At 50.5% G+C, this 18,444-nt stretch overlaps 1 protein-coding gene across 1 annotated transcript in view; it reads right to left on the minus strand.

Annotated features, from left to right (window-relative positions):
* Positions 1-18,444, minus strand: part of CACNA1E (calcium voltage-gated channel subunit alpha1 E) — a 470,804-nt gene that overhangs the window by 70,046 nt on the left and 382,314 nt on the right. The window contains exons 15-24 of the mRNA XM_075997040.1: positions 16,610-16,722; positions 16,122-16,253; positions 15,601-15,673; positions 14,568-14,685; positions 11,850-11,917; positions 10,244-10,341; positions 6,020-6,076; positions 4,233-4,883; positions 3,471-3,781; positions 643-799 (exon numbers count right to left, since the gene is read on the minus strand). Of these exons, the coding sequence (XP_075853155.1) occupies positions 643-799; positions 3,471-3,781; positions 4,233-4,883; positions 6,020-6,076; positions 10,244-10,341; positions 11,850-11,917; positions 14,568-14,685; positions 15,601-15,673; positions 16,122-16,253; positions 16,610-16,722 (1,778 nt within the window). The remainder of the gene's footprint in view (positions 1-642; positions 800-3,470; positions 3,782-4,232; positions 4,884-6,019; positions 6,077-10,243; positions 10,342-11,849; positions 11,918-14,567; positions 14,686-15,600; positions 15,674-16,121; positions 16,254-16,609; positions 16,723-18,444) is intronic.

The raw sequence follows: 18,444 nt of genomic DNA on the forward strand, positions 1-18,444 counted from the left end.
CGCATCTTAACCCCACACCTGGCTCCTCCCTTCCCAGAGCACCTGGACCCTGCCGAGTGACCACCGAAGGCCATGCTATCGTTCTAGCCGCAGGAGCTGGTATACATCTTGCTCCTGGCCAAGGCAGAAGGAAAATTCCTTTTCCAAATTCCATCCCTCCTGCCTCTACCCTCCAGATTCTTCCCCTCCCCCCAGACTTCATGCCCCTACCTCTGCTCTGAGGAGCATGAACATTTCTAAACTCCACATGGAGGCCAGTGGAACCCAAACTCTTAGACTCCAGCAGATGATCTGGTCATTCTAGGCTCTGTACACTTCTTGGACTACTTGGTGACACATCGGTTTACTTTCTCCCTCCCCCCTTGCCACCTACTGACCAAAGAATAGGTAGAGGGTCCTTTTCTCATAACATTTCTCGTTCTATCCTATCCTAAGTTACTCTTTAGACTGTGGGTACAGAGTTCTGAGGCTATTTCGCTCAATGACCCGCCTCACTCAGTGGGTCCCAGAGGCTTAATGTCTCGCCACACTGTACTGGGAAGGCTCAGGAAGGTGACTGGGCCCCCGTCCCTCCTGCTCCCCATCACCCCACTCTGGCTCCAGCCCTGGCTGTGTACCCCAGCCTCCCCGGGGGTGTCTTACGGGTTGGTGGTGCTGAAGATGAACATCGAGCTGTGGGGCACCATGGCTTTGCCTTCACGCTTCTCCTTCTTCTGCTTCTTCTTCTCCGCCACCTCCTCATCCTCTTTGATCTCTGCCTCCTTCAAGGGGCTGGCTTCTCCATCAGTCTTATTGCTAACTGTAAGAGGAACACACAATCTTTAGAAACCTTGGGGCACGTGGGAGGCCCCTTCACGCCCCACGTGCACGGAGAGGATAAGAAAGGGCCTGGGGACAACCCTCGCAGGCATGGGGGTACCTGCTCTTCCTTTCTCCTCACCCTCACCCCAATTTGTTGAGGAGTAGCCTGTTGTGTCAGATACATGATAATGATCACGTTTCCCCTTTTATACTTGAACTTTTACAATCTGATAAACGGAATGGGATTTCTGTTGTAAAGTTTACAAAGTTTAGATTTTATATCAAAGCACTGGATTCTTTGTGTGTGTGGGTGTGTGTATTTATTCGCTTAATATATTCACTTACAGAATCTTCACATCAGTACACCCAGAGCAGCATGTATTATTATTCCCATTATAGAGATGGGAAACCTGAAGTGCAGGGAATTTAAGAACCTTTCCTAAGACCATATTATGGCCTTAAGATCCTATAAATCCTATGTCTCTTCAATGAAATCGCCCTACAGTGGAAGATTTCAAGAAACCATTACTCTGTTTGCAGCCGCCTTTCTGGCTGTGCTTTCTCTAGCTGTGATAGATGGAGAAACGGGAATGCAATATTCATGTGAATATGGGCCCGCAACTGCATTCCAGGATCAGGAGGACGAAGGAGCCCGAGGTCATGTGGAGCTCTCAGGCCGCTACTCTGTCTCCATACCCAAGTCCCAGGGTGGGTTAAGCTCACAAGGGGCTGAGGCCATCCGAGTGGGGAAAGGGACCCAGCCGGCCTCCCCTGTTGCTCTCTATTCCAGGGGTCCTCAAACTTTTTAAACAGGGAGCCGGTTCACTGTCTGAGGACCATTGGAGGGCCACTGGAGAGTGCGGGGCACATTCCACACATGTGCAATATGGGCCTGGGACGAGTCGGCTGCTAAGCAGGACATGCAGCGGTGGCAAAAACACCCGGCAGGCCGGATAAATGTCCTCAGTGGGCTATATATGGCCTGCGGGCCGTAGTTTGAGGACTAATCGGTCATGGTTCCACCCTGGCGCTGTGTCCTCCATGGACTTCTGTAGTCCCAGCCCACGCCAGGGCCTTCTAAAAGGTAAGTCATGTGACACATCCAAAAGCCATCCTACAACGTGCTCTTACCTCGCCAAGGCCACAGACTAGCGCTGAAATGGGAGCAGAGGCAAGACCAAGCTTTCTTACTGTTGCTTCTCATAAAAGAAGGTCCAAAAACACTTCTTATTTATTAGAGCATAAAAGCAAACAGACACCAAGCGAGGCTGTGAGTCTGAGATGCTGGGGCAGGCCCGAGTCAACTCCAGCAAGTTCTGGACATGGCAGGTTTCACTTTTTAAAGCAGTGTTGGCATTTTTTTTTTTTTTTTTTTGAGACAGAGTCTCGATTTGTTGCCCAGGCTAGAGTGAGTGCCGTGGCGTCAGCCTAGCTCACAGCAACCTCAAACTCCTGGGCTCGAGCGATCCTTCTGTCTCAGCCTCCCGAGTAGCTGGGACTACAGGCATGCCCGGCTAATTTTTTTATATATATATCAGTTGGCCAATTAGTTTCTTTCTATTTATAGTAGAGACGGGGTCTCGCTCTTGCTCAGGCTGGTTTTGAACTCCTGACCTTGAGCAATCCGCCCGCTTCGGCCTCCCAGAGAGCTAGGATTACAGGCGTGAGCCACCGCGCCCGGCCTGTGTCGGCATTTTGAGGGTAGAGAATGTGGATGGATGGAGATGAAGGAGTGGAAGAAAAAAAAAAAACAAGGAGAGGAGAAGACTGGCGTGTGAAGAGAAAATTATGCCAAAAGTGGGAGGAAAACAAGCAAGGTGGAAGCCTTGGTCACAATTCGGAGGTCATGGGGCACAGGTGGGACTAATGTAGAGACAGGGAGTGCAGGGCTGGTGGTGGGGTCAGAGCAGGGAGGGGACAGATTAAGAGCTGTGTGTGTGTGTGTGTGTGTGTGTGTGTGTGTGTGTGTGTGTGTGTGTTTCCCTTTAAGATTTCCTGGACTAACATCTGCTGCCCGAGTGAACTGCGATGGGGAGAACAGAGAACCTGTGACTAAAAGCTCCTAGGAGAAAAGAGTTGATAAGAGTAATAGAATCATAAAATGTTAGTACAGGGAAAGGCCTGGGAGGTCACTTAGTTCAATACTTTCGCTTTACACATGACAAACCGAAGCCTTGAGAGACATAGAGATTTTTTCTGGGGCCACTCACTGAGCGGACCCAGGGCCAGAAAGTGCCCTCCTGCCACCATCCCCTCGGCCGGGGGCTCCCTGACCTGCCAGGCAGCAGAGCACCTGGCAAGGCTCAGGGGACGCCATCCAATACGCACATTAAATGCACTTGTTGAATATATAACAGGTACAAAATCACATAGGACGACTCTGAAAACTCTAGGGTGCTCACAGGGGCTAAAAAGGCTTAAGGAAATTCTAAGGGCAAAATTTAAGATTGAGAAAACTCTAACTTATTTTTTTTTCTGCACACTGGGAGACAACTGCCACTAATTTTTACTTGTTGAGGACTGATTTGCTCCCGCTGGGCGTGCATTTTGCGCGGGCCTCTTGGCATGAGGAGAGACCACCGCGCCCAGCCCCAGCGGCATGAGGAGAGACCACCGCGCCCAGCCCCAGCAGCAGGTGGTGGGTGGAGGGGATGGGGACGCGTGCTCACTGTGCACCACCGTCGAGTCCACCAAGGGGCCCACGTCGGGGATGGAGACGGCGACGCTGGTGCTCTCCGTGGCGGCCTTGTCCTTGCTGGCCGTGATGCAGGAGAGGTCGGGCTCGCTCTGGCTGACGGCCCGGCCCATGTCCAGCTGCACGTCCCCCAGCAGGGCCTGCTCGCTGCTGCCTTCCGGCTCCTCCGGCAGCGCCGCGCCCTTCCCCGAATCCAGCTCGGCACGCGGCAGCACAGGGGCGGTGTCGGCCTCCTCGAGGGCCCCCGCCAGCCCGGAGCCCCTGGCCACCATCAGACTGTTGGTCCTGTGAGGAGGCGGGAGAGAGCAGGTGCTCGGAAGCCCATCTGAGATGGCTGACGCACCTGGCGACACGGGCAGGCGGGGCAGCTGGAGCAGGCCTGCTGGGGAGCGCGTGGCCTCCGCTGCCTGCCACGCCGCCTGGCCGGGCAGACGGGAGCTGGGCCCCGGGGCTACATCCCCTGCAGTATTCCCAGCCATCGGCCCACGCCCCACCTGCAATAGGAGGTGTCCTGAAAGAACAAGCCTAGTTTCCATGGGGACAGATCTCACTGCCTGTTACACTGTTATATTTGTTTATGAGCATCATCTCCATTTCGTAAAAGGGGAAACTGAGCTTATCTGCATCATGTCCATTTCATAAAAGGGGAAACCGAGGCTCAGACAGGCTTACACTGAAGAATTCCTAACACCGGCCTGTGCTATGTGCCTCTCGGGCACTTCTGTGACTCGGTTACCTCCTTAAATCCTGGGCTCGCTCTTCTTGGATCATCGGCTCCTTGCCCCCATGGCCGCCCCTGGGCTCATGGTCCTTCTCGCTGTCAGCAGGCCCAGCTTCATCCAGGCTCCGCTCCTGGCTGGCAGACCTGCTCCGGGAGGCCGAGGCGGACCCCTTGCCTTCCGTGCGGACGCGGCGGTGCCGGCTGCGTCGCTGGCTCTGCCTGTGCCTGGCACGGTCCTCGAAGGTTACCACGGTCTCTCCTCCCCCGGACTCCTGCTGCGTCGGGTCACAGTTCCCGTGACAGGGCCTGGCCAGCCACGGAGGCTCCCGTCTGCCCAGGGACAAGGGGCTCCTCTGGTTGTCCAGGGTGCTGGACAGGTCCCTTCCGTCCCCCTTGAGGGACCCCCCGCGGCTGATGCGCTCCTCCTCGCACTTCTCCAGGCCCAAGCCCAGGGCCAGGCCCTCGATGGCCCTGGGTCTCCGGTACAGGCTGGGGTGGGCGTTGAGCGGGTTGAGAGGGCTCAGCGGGTTGAGCGGGTTGCGGGGGTTCATGGGCGGGGCCTCCTCCTTGTTGAGCGCCTCCTGGCTGGACATCTGCATGTGCCGCCTCAGCTGGCTGGTGCGCTGCTCCCACACCGACATGTGGTGCCGGCGCCTGCGCTCCCGCCTGGCAAAGGGGAGAGGGCGAGGGCTGCGTCAGCACCTGGCGGCCGCAGGCCAGGGGGAGCGGCCGCGGGGGCCATGGAGAGGGGCACACATGGTGGGGGAGCAAATGGGAGCGCCCAGCACCTGCAGACAGGAAGCACAGAGAGACGTGCGGAACAGGGCGGGCCCGAGTGGGCGGTCGCTGGCCAGTGCCTGCAGCCGGGGGCTCTGCGCTCTCATCCCCGCTCTGCAGCGCTGAGGGCCCGGTAGGGATCAGCCCTGGACTGAGTTCCGAGCCCAGGGGTCGGCCACGCCTGCACCCTCTGCTCTCCTTGCTTTCTGGGCATCAGCTTGTGTCTACTCTGCGCCCACCACTGACTCTTGATTTAAGGTCAGAGATCTTTCCTCCTCCTCCTCTCCCCTTCCTCTCCTTCTCAGATCCCGGCCTGGGGTAACAAGGGCTGAGGCTGCCATATACTAGCAAAGGGTGAGGACAGTGGCATGCAGTCCTGTTTACAAAGTCTCAGCCGCACCGTCATGAAGGAAGGGTCTGTGGGTCTCTGCCACAGTGGCTAACGGACCACAGAAGACTGTACGTGCAGAGACCCCCCAGCTCATACTCAAACCACTGCGGAAAACTCAGCTTGGGGGCCCCAGTGGACGTTCACGTGGCAGCAGGAACGCAGGTTCGTGATGCACACAGAAGAGCACACGGGAGTGGGCTCCCTGGGCCAGAGGGCAGTCACCACCTCCTTCCCTCACATATGCCTGTGGACGCACACCTACACACTGTTAAGGGGACACTCACAGGTACCCACACGCACCCTCACGAGGCCCATGCACAGCTGTACACAGCTGCCTACATGAAAGGTACACCCCCAACACTAATTGCCAACGCCAACAGATGCCCACTCACAGGCCAAACAGAAGAGTGAACAACGCACGGGGTCACATACGTGAGACACACACAGATATAAGCACACATTGAAAAGTGCAAAAGGGCGTATCCACAGACCATGTGCACAGAACACACGCACACGCCAAGGCACACACTGACATGCACACCTAGTGCCACTTTGTCCACTGCAAGGACAAAGACACATTGTCCCCGCGCCCACACATAACCACTCACAAACACGCAAACCGGTACACACATACAGGTGGCTGCTGCGTGGCTCCCACATCGACATGTGGTGTCTTCTCCTTCTGTCTCTTCTGGGAAAGAAAAACGAACAGGTTCAGTTCACCCCAACCTCTAGGAACCTCACGCCCCATAGCCACCAGATTTCCAGGGGGGGCAGCACAGAGTCCCCCGCGTGTCCGTTGGTTCTCCGTGTGCCTGTTCGCCCTCCGCAGATGCCCAACCTTCTGCTCTCCGACAGAGTGACTTTTGGTTGCTTGCTAAGTGCAAATACATGGATCTCGTGTGAGAAGCACACATGCAGGGACACAAAGGATACACCGTTCTGTTCGGTATCCGGCTTCAGATGCTCAAACCTCATGCCCTGCAGGCACTCACGCTTTCACCTACACACCCTCCGGAGACCTATTTTGGAAATCCTGTGAACTTTGATGGGTGTTTCCCCCTGCCTGAATCATTTCTAGGCCAGCGCTGCACATTCACACGGGTGGGACTGCCCAGCTCATCCCTCCCGTCCGTAGCAGATCCCGACTCCATTTCACAAAACAAGCAGGAAACAAATGTTCTGCCATGCATACTGTCGAGGCAACAAAGCAGCCTGTGGCCAAAGGCGGCGCCACCATCCGTGGACTCCAGGATGAGAGTGGTCCCCCCCCCAGTGGTGCAATGCAGGGGCCCTGTCCAGAGACCTTGAAGGTGGGTAAAGCACCATATTGACCTTCTCAGCCTCATACAGAGAGAATTCTCTTCCATACACACACTGCATCCTTTCAAACACCAGGTCGGAGTGACAGGGTGTGGGCGGTGCCTGCAAAAGCAGACAGGGTACCTGGTAAAATGAGCCAGTTAGCGCAGGGCAGATGCTCAGGTGGAGGACGACACATGTGGGATGTCCTTGGAGTGGCCCTACCCTGGTCACTGTGCTGGCAGACCCAGTCCAGCCCAGTGGACCCGGCTTCCACCCAGGAAGTTGGCAAATGCTGCTCCTTCCCTGATGAAACTGACACCCACCCATGGAGAACATGCGGGGCGAGCCGACACTGCTCAGCCGCCGCTGTCTGTAGAGGAGCCCCATGCAAGGGTGGTGTGAGGGAGCAGAGGTAGCTGGTCTGGCCTCCCTCTGAGTGTCTGGAAGGGCCACAGGGCACACGCGTGTGACCGCCCAGAAGCACCCACTGATGCAAACATCACGGTGGAGAAGCCCGGGAGCTCCTCAACTGAATCCATCCCTGAGCACTGTCAGCCTGCGATGCAATGAGGTGCAGGCAGGGGTGGGAGGGCCAAGCAGCATGGGGAGCACGTGGAAGTAGAAGTGCTCACCCGGAAGGCAGCGTGCGCAATGCTAGGAGAAAGCACATCACACCATCTATTTGCAAATGCTCAAATATTCAAAAACCAGCCCTCCAGCATGTGTGTAAGAGTATAAATATACAGAAAGATTCTCTCTCACTCACACACAAGAACATGGACATACACTCACACACACACACACACACCAATCAAAAGAGAAATCAAACTCTAACTCCCTCGCAAATCGGATACACACTGCAAACTCCCCTTCACCTCTCTACTCATCCATGCAAACATCCAAATTTGCACTCATTATTTACATCACACAGAGAGTAGCATCCTCATTTCTCCAACTCATGTGAATGTGACCTCATGTACACTCCACGATAGCCTTGTGGAACAGGAAAGGCCGCTGGTGTTCTTCCCATTTCAAAGATGGAGAAACAGAAGTTCACAGATCCTGGGTGGTTTCTTTCCCAGGTCACAGAGCATATTAGTTAGCGACAGAATTATCACTAGCACTCAGACACTTTGGTTTGTAATAATGTTCCTGCCACGTTTGTCTGTGGACAGTCATGTTTTGCATTTAGTTACACTGTAGTCCAGAAACCAATAGGCTCACCTGAACACCTGGAGCAGGTGCACACACCTGAGCAGGGCGCACACACACTCTGAGGTCACTCATGCCAGCAGCACCCTCCCCACAGCACACGCACAGCAACCAGAGCCTGGGTCTCTGCTCACCCTGGGTGTTCGCAGCACCTTCTCCCACCTCGCTGTGCCCTGACGCACACTCTGCTCGGTTCCCACGGCCCTGTGCCTACCCACATTTCATTCATTCTCTCATTCCATAAATAGTGAGTTTCTACTATGGGCCAAGCATCATCCCAACTCGCATCTCTCCAAACCCACTTCTCCCTAAGGCTGCCTTGTCTCAGTAAATAGAACCACCCACTCCTAAGTGACAGCCAGTCCTTCCCATCCGCATTTTTGGATACCTGTATGTGTGTTTTTAACCCAAATTCATGAGTTCGGAGAAGGTGGGGGTAGAAACTACTTAAGACCCAGAGAACATTCTGGAAAGAAAGGAGTGTTTGGCATTTCCCTGTCAATCTTCAATGATTTGGGGGTGGGGAGACTTTTCCCCCTCACTCACAGAGGAGGGGTCCAGAGGCCAGGCCTTCACAGCTCTGAAAGGCGAAGGCAAGACGACGGCCGCTCCGGAGCCCTTCACAGGAGCTCTGGGCGACCGAGGGCTCCTCCTCTACCAGCCTAAGTGGTGACTGGGTGTGGTGCCAGGATGGACTTCCACCTCCCTGGGTCTCAGACCCTCCCTCTAGACACCCCAGGGCCTGTCCTCATGCAGGCCCAGAAGCAACAACAGGAATTCGTGCTTCTACAGTTCCTTCTTGGCCTCTCCCCAAACACCTCCCTCTCCCACCACGCAGAGACCGGGAACACGCAGGCCCCAGCCGACTGCCCCGAGTTCTCCCCGCAACGACAGGTCCCGGTCAGGTCCCTGACAGAGGGTGCTCTCGCTGCACTACTGTCAGGGCCTTTCCCTCCCTAATCCACTGCACCTGGATTCTGTTCCCACCTGGCCACCGAAACTGCTCCTGTAAGGTCACTCACAGCTTTTGTGTTGCCAAATCCAGCGATCCCTTTCCCATCTTCAGCCCACATGATTGTTGAACCGCGTGCAGCCCCTGCGCCCGCTCCTCCTTCCTGCGGTTCTCCTCTCCAGTCCCCGGGCCACCACGCTCCCTGCTCCTTCTCCCCCCTCGGTCTCCTTCCCTGGCTTCTCCTCTGCCAGACCCTCAAGGGCAGGCGCACTCAGCCTCTGTCCTTAGCCCCCTCTTCTCTGTTCCCACGCTCCCTGGGTCATCCTGCCCACCGACGGCTCGAAAACATATACATGCAAACGACTTCACCAAATCTTTATTTTAATCCTGACTTCTCTTAGCTCCAGACTCATGTAACCAATGGCCTATTCAATACCTGGATACCTTAGAAATATCTCAAATTTGATGTGACCAAAATGATCTCTGGACGTCCACCATTCTACAGAGATTTAGTAAATACCACCACTCCCTACCCAGTGGCTTAGGCCTCAAAACCTTAAAATCTGGAACCAATTTTTGTTTCTTCTTCTTTTTCCCATCCTTCCCTCTACCACGTGTAATCCATTAGCTCAACCGTCCTGCTCTCCCTCCCAAACAGGGACCGGATGGGATGACTTCTCACCTCCCCCAGCGCCACCAGCATAGCCTCAGCCACCATCATCCCTCACCCTCCTCACTCCCGCAGCCAACTCTCAGCCTCCTGCCTCCACTCTTGGCCTCTACCAGCTATTCTCCACAGAACAGAGTGACTTTTGAAAGTATAAACCAAAAGTACAAATCATATCATATCCATCCTTCCACCTTACGTCCTCCCATGATTCCAATTACAATAAAAGCTAAAATCGTCCACCTGGCCTTAAGAATCCCCGAGGTGGCTTCTGCCCACCTCCCTGGCCTTTTCCCCTTCCATTCCCCTTATGCATAACACATCCGCCACACCGGACCTTGCTGGGGAACACGCTTCCTTCACAATGTCACACGACCACCTTCTACACATTTAGGTCTCTGCTTAAGCTCCGCCTCCCCAGTGAACCCCTCCTGGGTTGCCCCCAGGTTCCCCCCAGCTTCCATCCCTCTCTGCCTTATGGCCCTGTTTCCTTTGTTTATAGCACCTGGCCCCATCTGAAATGATTTGTGTGTTTCTTATCCCCCTTGCTCACTGAAATAAAAGCTCTATGAGATCAGAGACTCTGTCTTGCTCACTGCCATATTCTCAGAAACAGTTCCTGGCACGGAGCAGGTGCACTCCTGCGACCAACAGTGCTGTGAGGTGATGGGCTGCCTATCAGCGTGGGAGCCCGGCGTCAGTGAAGGGGGCGGTCGACTCACTCGATAGAAGGCATGTTGGGTGCGGACATCGGGCTGACCTCCTTGGCCTTCTGCAGCATGTGCTTCTGGTTGAAGGCCTCTTCTTCCTCTTGTTCATCCTAGACACAAAGCAGATATGGCTTTGCCTGGGACCTCTATGAAGGACAGTAGCTTCCCTTGGCTCTCCTAGTAGAGGTTCTGAAGACCAAGTGAGTGAGGAAGGCAGAGGAAGAGGTTAAACGAGGTAGCATGAGGTTAAGGTGGCTCAGAGACTCCTGATGTCCACAGGCCAACCCCCTGGGCGACAGCAGCCTCATGGCTCTAGCACCCTGCCCTGATAGGCTGCTCGGGACAGCCAGGACACATTTACCCTCGCCCCTGGCCCTTAGTGGAGCTGGCTATGGCCGTGAAAGTCAGTGCAGGAGCTGATGTTTCTCAGATGTTCTGCAGTGTCTGGAAGGGATGGAGCAGGATCCTTGCAGGGTAGGCCCCCTGAGTCCAGCACTGAGGCTGAGCAGCTCATCATGGTCTTCTCCACACAGCTAAGTGGCCCAGCTCTGGGTGCTCAGGCACAGACCTCATCCATTCGCCAGCATTCCTCCCTCTAAGTGTCCCCTCTATGTCACAACACCAGGGAAAACCAGGCCAGGCAAAACCACTAGAGCTGTTAAGAATATATACAACCTCACAGCATGCTACGATTTTCACATACATTATTTTATTTGAACCTCGCAGTAATCCTGTGAGGTACCCATGGCAGATACATCATTCCCATCCTACACATGAGGAAACTGACGTTAATGGAGATCAGGAGTCTGGCCAAAGCTAAAACAGCCAGTAAGTGGCTGATGTGGGACTCAAACCTAGTTTTTCAGATGCTAAAGCTGGCATTTTCCCTACCACACTATGCAGATGAAGACCCCTGAGAATGCACGGAAGAGTAGGCAACTCATCGTGGAATACATGGAAGAAGCCCAGAAACATCACCAGGATGCTATGAGCCTCTGCCCTAAACCTAATTTGTATTGTATGGGGAGAAGAGTTTTTACTCATCTCTGTAACCCATCATCCTTCTGCAACTGGTATTGCCTCCTCCCCTGGGGAAATGGATCAGGAAGGAGAGGAACAGCTCTTTGAGAAATGTAGTATCTGCCTTCATGGAACTGTCCCCAGAATGACCATGGCCACTGAATACCCCAGAGGCCATAGCCCAGGAACTGTGATGCCACTGGCCACTCTCACATCCAAACCCAGAAGGGCCTAAGTCACATGATTGGGGTCACACAGCAGTAGGTCACAGTAGTAGAGGTGAAACTGAAATCCAGGGCTCGAGTGTTTTTGTGACTCTCTACGATAATTCTAGAAAGAACCCCTTTGTGGGTTCCTAGATTAGCTGTTATTCTCTGTATCCCATGAGAAACCCAGGATAGGATGAGGCTCACCAAATTTGGTGAAAGGGAACCAGACCTCCTTCATGGGTGTGGCTCTCCAACTGTCCCAAAGCTTCCGGAAGAGGCTTCCTGGCAGGCCTGAGTCTGACAACGCAGACTTTTAGCGAGACCTCCAAAGGCCAGAAGGTGCCCAGTGGCACTAGAGAACCATCAGACCCCCATAGAACAATGCTCACCTTGGTCAGCTCTTGGGCATTGGCCAGATTGTCCACAGCGATGGCCAAGAACACGTTCAGCAGCGTGTCTGAAGGTGATGAGTTAAGGATGGGCAAGTAAGAAAAACAAGTCCTCAGCAAAGCTGTGTGGGCACCTCCATGCTTTTTCTGCATGGGACAGTGGCAGGAGCAGAAGCTACCCCAGAGAGTCACTTAAGCAGAGGTGGTGGGAGGAGAGACGGAGATGTTGTGCCACCCCATTTGAAGCACAAAGAAAATATATCTTCTCTCCTTCCACATATCATCTCTTTACACAGGATGAAGAAATACCTGAATCAAACCACCTGGGGGGCCAGATGAGGTGAGGAGGCCTATGATACTGTGAAATATACATTTGGTTTTCACCATGTTTCTGGGGATACAGCTCCTAAAATGCTTAGGAATTCCAAAGTGGAGTCTTTTTTATGCTAATGAGTGGCTGATGGGTAGCAGCCCCTAGGTAGCTGCAGGATGGGGGCTGGTCATGGGGTAAAAGGACCAAGACATGATTAGAGGGTTGCAAATTTCAGCCCCACCCTTCAACCTCTTAGGAGGGGAGAGGGGCTGAGGGTTGCATTGATCACCAATAGCAATGGCTTAATCAGTCATGCCTATGTAATGAAGCCCTCCATACACACACGGAGGACAGGGTTCAGAGAGTTTCTGGATAACTGAACGCGTGGAGGTTCTAGAAGGTGGCACACAGAGAGGGCATGGAAGCTCTTACCCCATGCCCTGCCCTGTGCATTTCATCTGTGTGCTTTGTAATATCCTTTGTCATAAACTGGTATATGCGTTTCCCTGGGTACTGTGGGTCACTCTACAAATTAATTGAATCCAAGGAGGGGTCTCGGGAACCCCGATTTATAGCCAGCAGGTCAGAAGCACAGGCAACATAACCTGGAGCCTGCGGCTGGCCTCAGAAGGAGGGATGAAGTCTTGGGGACTGAGCTCTCAGCCTGCGGGATCTGCGGCTATCTCCAGGTAGACAGCATCGGAATCGAATTAGAAAACACCCAGCTGGTGTCTGCTGCAGAATTACTGCTTGCTTGTTGGTGGGAAACAAACCCCACACATTTGGACACAGAAGTCTTCTGTGTTGATGGTTGCTGAGTGAGAGACTGGAAAAAGCACTCTGAGTTTGTTTTTCCACACTCAAAAGGCCTTTAGACAGCTGCGGCCTCTGCCCACAGCAACAACAAATAAGAGGATCACTGAACAACAAGATGTGTGGGGAGCTCAGTGTAGGAGTTCCTCTCTCCTTCTGGGAGGCTGGAATTGAATCCCACCAATCGGCCAATCGGCATCATGCGATGGTGTCCTTAAAGAGGAAAAGAAATGATATTCCACTGCCTCTATCACTGAGCAGCTCTCAATAATGGGATGTGTTAACTTACTTCTCTCATTCCCCATGTTAGGGTCTGGAAGGTTTCCATGTTTCATTTAACAAAATGTCACAGAGCAGGCATGATCCATTAGGAAACCAACTTCTATTCCATGCTCTAACCCCAGAAGTCCCAATGTTCCAGCTGTCTTTGAGGCTTATGTGTTGTGGAACATACAAATGATTCTAGCATAAACAAGTCCAGCTCTGACTACTCTTAGGGTAACAGGAAAATCAAGGTGCCATTATGATAGTGACATTGTGACAATGGAGTTAGTCCCTTTCTGTAACACACTGAATAGTTTTCTTCTTATAAGTTTTTAATGTTTAGTTTATGGCCCACTATGACCCCTAGAAGTTTGCAAGGCAGAAAATTTAAAGGAACACATCTTCTCTATGAAACTATGGAAAATGGGAAATTATGGCTGCATCACATGGCTCTCCCTTTTTGCTCTGCTAATCCCAGTTCAAGGAAAATTCCACCTCCCCAACTATCTAACGATCGTAAAGAAGTTTGCAGTTCTAAGGCACAGTCAAATAAGGTATCTCATTTAATATTCACAACGAACAAAGGAAATAAATATTGTTAGCCTCCTTTGAGATGTGAAAAACAGAAGGCTCAGAGAGATCACGTGATTTGCCCAAGGCCACACAGCAGACTTGCTGGGATTCAAACCTAAATCATCCTGATCTAGATCATGCGACCAGGTTATGGGTGCTAGAGTTGGACAGACTTGGTTTTTAGTCTCCCTTCTCAATTTAGAAATTATTTGACTTAATTATTTCTTCTGTGTCTTATAAAGATTAAATGAAATAGTGCCTGTAAAGCACTTAACCCATGATCTCACATACAGTACAAATAAATATTAGCTATAATTAGCAGCAGTAGCACTAACCATGATACTAATATTTTAAAGATCTTCCTATGTGGCAGGTTCTCTTCTACATTAGCATGTAATTAATTCATTAGCATTATTATCTTTCTGCTATTTCAGTCTACAATGATCTCTGTCCTCTCCTACTTTCCCCAGCACATATAGTATTTCCAACCATTCACAGCAGCCTCGTATGTTATTCTTTGTGTACATATAGATTTGGATAATACTCCATCTTGTTTATGGTGATATTCTTGACCCAACTAGTGTACAGGTTCTGTAAGATAAGGATTCTTGTTTCTCTTAGTAGACTAAGCAATTCCCATGGCCCCGGGACCTGCCCACCCAGGCTCTGCCATCCCTACACCACCCTCCTCCTCCCTCCTCCCACACTGGTCAAGAGAGGCGGGCAGCATGGGAGGACCATCTCAGAAAGGATACAGTTTCCAAACAAGGTGAGCACAATGAAGTAGATGGCTGACCACATGCCTGAGCTCACGCCCCCCTGGGAGCGGATCCCATTGTACATCACCTCATTCCAGTCTTCGCCCGTCAGGATCTACGAAAGCAAACGACAGGCAGATCAGACACTTGGGTGGGTGAAGAAAATGGGACCGATACAAAGGGCAAACTCTGGGCCTGGGTCTGTTCCATCCACCCACTTGCTTGGCCATTCTGCCAGGGAGGAAAAAAACAACTATTCCTATGAATGATCCTAAACTTTCTTTTGTTATGGAAGACAATTCTAGGCATTGAAAATGGAAGGAGAACATCAAAAAGAACAGTTTTACTCCTCACACTACAGAGTGTCCCTCCCACCTTCAGCTCTGCCAGGCCCTCGTGGAAATCACACAGATCAGGTAGTCTGGCCATCACCCGCCTCTCCCCAGAGCTGCCCAGGTACAGTTCCTGGAATGGAGCATTATTGGAAGAGCCTTGTGGGCTTCAGTTCAGGAAACTTGGGTTCTGCTTCAGCCTCAGATTCTGGCTAAATAGTATTTTTCTTTAGATCTAAGATATTATTGATTTTGAATTTTCCCCCCGATTTAAAAAGTTGGTATTTTGTGGGGGTGAGGAATTGGGAGTAGAAAAGATACTTCACTAAATGGACACCGTTTAATGGATACCTCATTAAATGGGCTAGAAGATGCCTCCAGATTTCAGAAAGTCATAAATGTGATTTGTGGCTGAGTGTCACAGACTCAATGTCTCCTGCAAGCTCACAGGTGTAGGGAGGAGGACAACGAGGTGGTTAGGAGAGCTACCTGACCACTGGTGAGAGCAGAGCCACAGCAGCCCTAGGGATCACTGTGGTCATGATTACTTAAGAAAGAGTGCCATGTACTCTGGGAGGAGCCTGGAGAGGAAAACAGGATTCTCTTGACACTCTAATGCACCTGCTTCTGCATCATCTCATAGCGTGGGGTCCAAGGGACCCACATAGCACTATTTGGACTGTCAGTTGGCCTCATACCTGGAATACAGTCATGATGGCTGCAGGAAAGGTATCAAAATTTGCTGAAGGAGTCCCATCATTAAAGTTAAACCTGGAAAGGAAATTCAGAGAGAAGACAGGGATGAAAATCTCACATATCAAGTTTGCCATTCCCAAGATTACAGTTTTCATCACTTCTTTCCTCCTTTCTCTTACATCCCCCCCTTCTCTTTTTCCCTATCCCATATAACTTATGAAGATGGTATCAGTGAATTCTATGAACTAGGCATTTTGAAGGCTGTGGGTAATAAGACAGGGTTACGAGGCTCCATGCTGGTCAGGGACAGTGCCAAAGGAGTAGGTACCTGGAATGAGAACCCTGTGTAGTGTGAAAGGATTATGCAGAGACATTTATTCCACACATATACCCGGGAGTGGATTCAGGCCATGCACAAGAACAGGCAAGATGGTACATGGTAATTAAGTCAATGACCCTGGCCCTTGCAAGCTTAAGACTAGATTTTGAGCCTCCTTTGGATGGAGATCTCTTTGGGGCTTACCTGCCTCCAAACAGCTGCATTCCTAGGAGAGCAAAGACAACGATGAAGAGGAAGAGGAGGAAGAGTAAACTGATGATAGACTTCATGGAGCTCATCAAGGAAACCACCAAATTCCGTAGGGATGCCCAATACCTACGAAATCCAGACAGTATTACAGCTATGAACACAGAATACAAGTTACCTGAGTTCCAGCTCAGTATCTGCCTGGTAGTCTATGAAATTAGCTGCATTTGTGTACTTGTAGGAAGTGGAGATAGCACCAAAATGTTGCTCCCCTAGGGAATGTGGCACAGGATCTGGTACCATAGGTATTTTCTGGCTTGATCTCAGGAGGAGGAGGAGAGGCTAAAATATGGAGTAGGAGGCAGGGCAGGGAAGGGAAACATGTGGTAAAGGGGGAAAGAGGAGATGGAAGGAAATATAACAAGGCAGAGAGAAGGTTCCACTCTCAAAAGTGGTTGGGAAGAGTCCAAATTCTCATCACTTACTTGGTTATTTTAAATATTCTTAGAAGCCGAAGGGCTCTCAAGACACTGATTCCAAAAGATGTGCCAGGTCTGAAGATTGCCCAGACTACTTCAAATATACTGCCTACTGTGACCTAAAGAGGCAAACCCAGCCACAGTGAGGGGAGAAAGAAAAGGAGAAGAGAGGAACATTCTGGTATTCAGCACACAATCAACAGCTCTCACTGGGCTATACGGAAATTAAAACTCTTCCCCTCCCCACCTAGCCCTACCTCCAACTGGCTACCTGCTTGTGACAGCCGCCACCTCTTTCCCATTGCTCTGCACTCCTATTCCTAACTAATTTTTCAGGCTATAGATTGGTTTACTGACTCCTATCCTTGGTGAAAACTACATAGCCAGTTGCTGCTTCTGCACATCTCTGATGGCCACAGCTGTTCTGACATCACAACCCCTTGAACAAACAGACAAAGGAATTGTACTCAAACCAAGGAAACTAATTTACATTAGTACAGGTTGTATTTCAATGCAGAAATCTCAGAGAGGGCCCACATTCTCTCACTGTCCTAGAATTTAGGGCTAACAAGAATGTATATGTAAATCAATAAATGTGATTCACCACATAAACAGAAGCAAAGACAAAGATCATATGATTATGTCAATAGAATACAGAAAAAGCATTCAACAAAATCCAGCACCCTTTCATGGTAAAAAGCCTCAAAAAACTAGGCATAGAAGGAAGATATCTCAAAATTATAAAAGCCATATATGACAAACCCTTAGCCATACTGAATAGGGAAAAGTTGAAAGCATTACTTCTAAGAACTGTTTTGGTTCTTGGTATAATAAACATCCTTCAGTCACAGAGGTCTTGAAACCCCCAATGTGATGGTCCTTGTTGACATGGGGCCTGATTGCTACAGGAAGCAACAATTTCAAATGCATGTTTCAATTTAATTTTTTTTTAGTTATATATATATATATATATATATATATATATAGGATGTCTACTATATTCTAGACATTGTGCTAAAAAAATAACAAAAATTAATCCTCACAATAATGCTGAAAGGTATGTACATGAAGAAACTAAGGTTAAAATGGTGTCTCACTAGCTGTTCTGCCTGAAAATTGCCCATACTCAGAACCATATGTTCCAAGTTAAAATATAGATTGGCAAGTGCTCAAAATCTTTAGCACCTAACTAAAGCTTTGGCAGAAAAAGAACTGGGTTTGGCAAAAAGAGAAGTGGTTCAGGAGCCCAAAGTTCTGCAGCTAACTGGGCACATGAACTTGTGCATGGTGGCTTTTATTTACTCATGTGCAAATGGGAAGGCTAACTCCTGATGCATAGTATAGTGCATAGGACTCCTGTGGGCAGCAGAGGACAAAAAACAATGTGTGTGAAAGCACCTTGAAGACTGTTAGTAATATCCACATTTAGATATTAATACTATAATGAAAGTAAACAGCTGGCTGAGATATTCTATGTAGGGACTTGCTAATATAAGGGTGTGTTTCTGTGTGTGTTTCTATGAGAGTATATCTAGATAATTATCCCACTTTTAAACTGAAGTAGAAAAAACAAATACATAAGCTTCTCTTTCTTATGGAACCACCTCTAGAATCAAGCCCTTTGTCCTTTTCTGCCAGGCTTCTCCCAAGATAATAAGTGGTTCAAAACTCTGGCTATGGGTAGCTTTGTAAAAACTCATTCAGCTATACATTTAAGTGTGCACTCTATGGTATATGTGTTATACTTCAATAAATACATTAAAAATCAAAGAGCTTAGGAAAAAACCCAAACAAACCCTTGGTGAGGATTCACTTCCTTCTAAACTCCCTTTGGCTAATCT

This window comes from Microcebus murinus, chromosome 23 (assembly GCF_040939455.1).
Source record: "Microcebus murinus isolate Inina chromosome 23, M.murinus_Inina_mat1.0, whole genome shotgun sequence".
NCBI classification, from domain to species: domain Eukaryota; kingdom Metazoa; phylum Chordata; class Mammalia; order Primates; family Cheirogaleidae; genus Microcebus; species Microcebus murinus.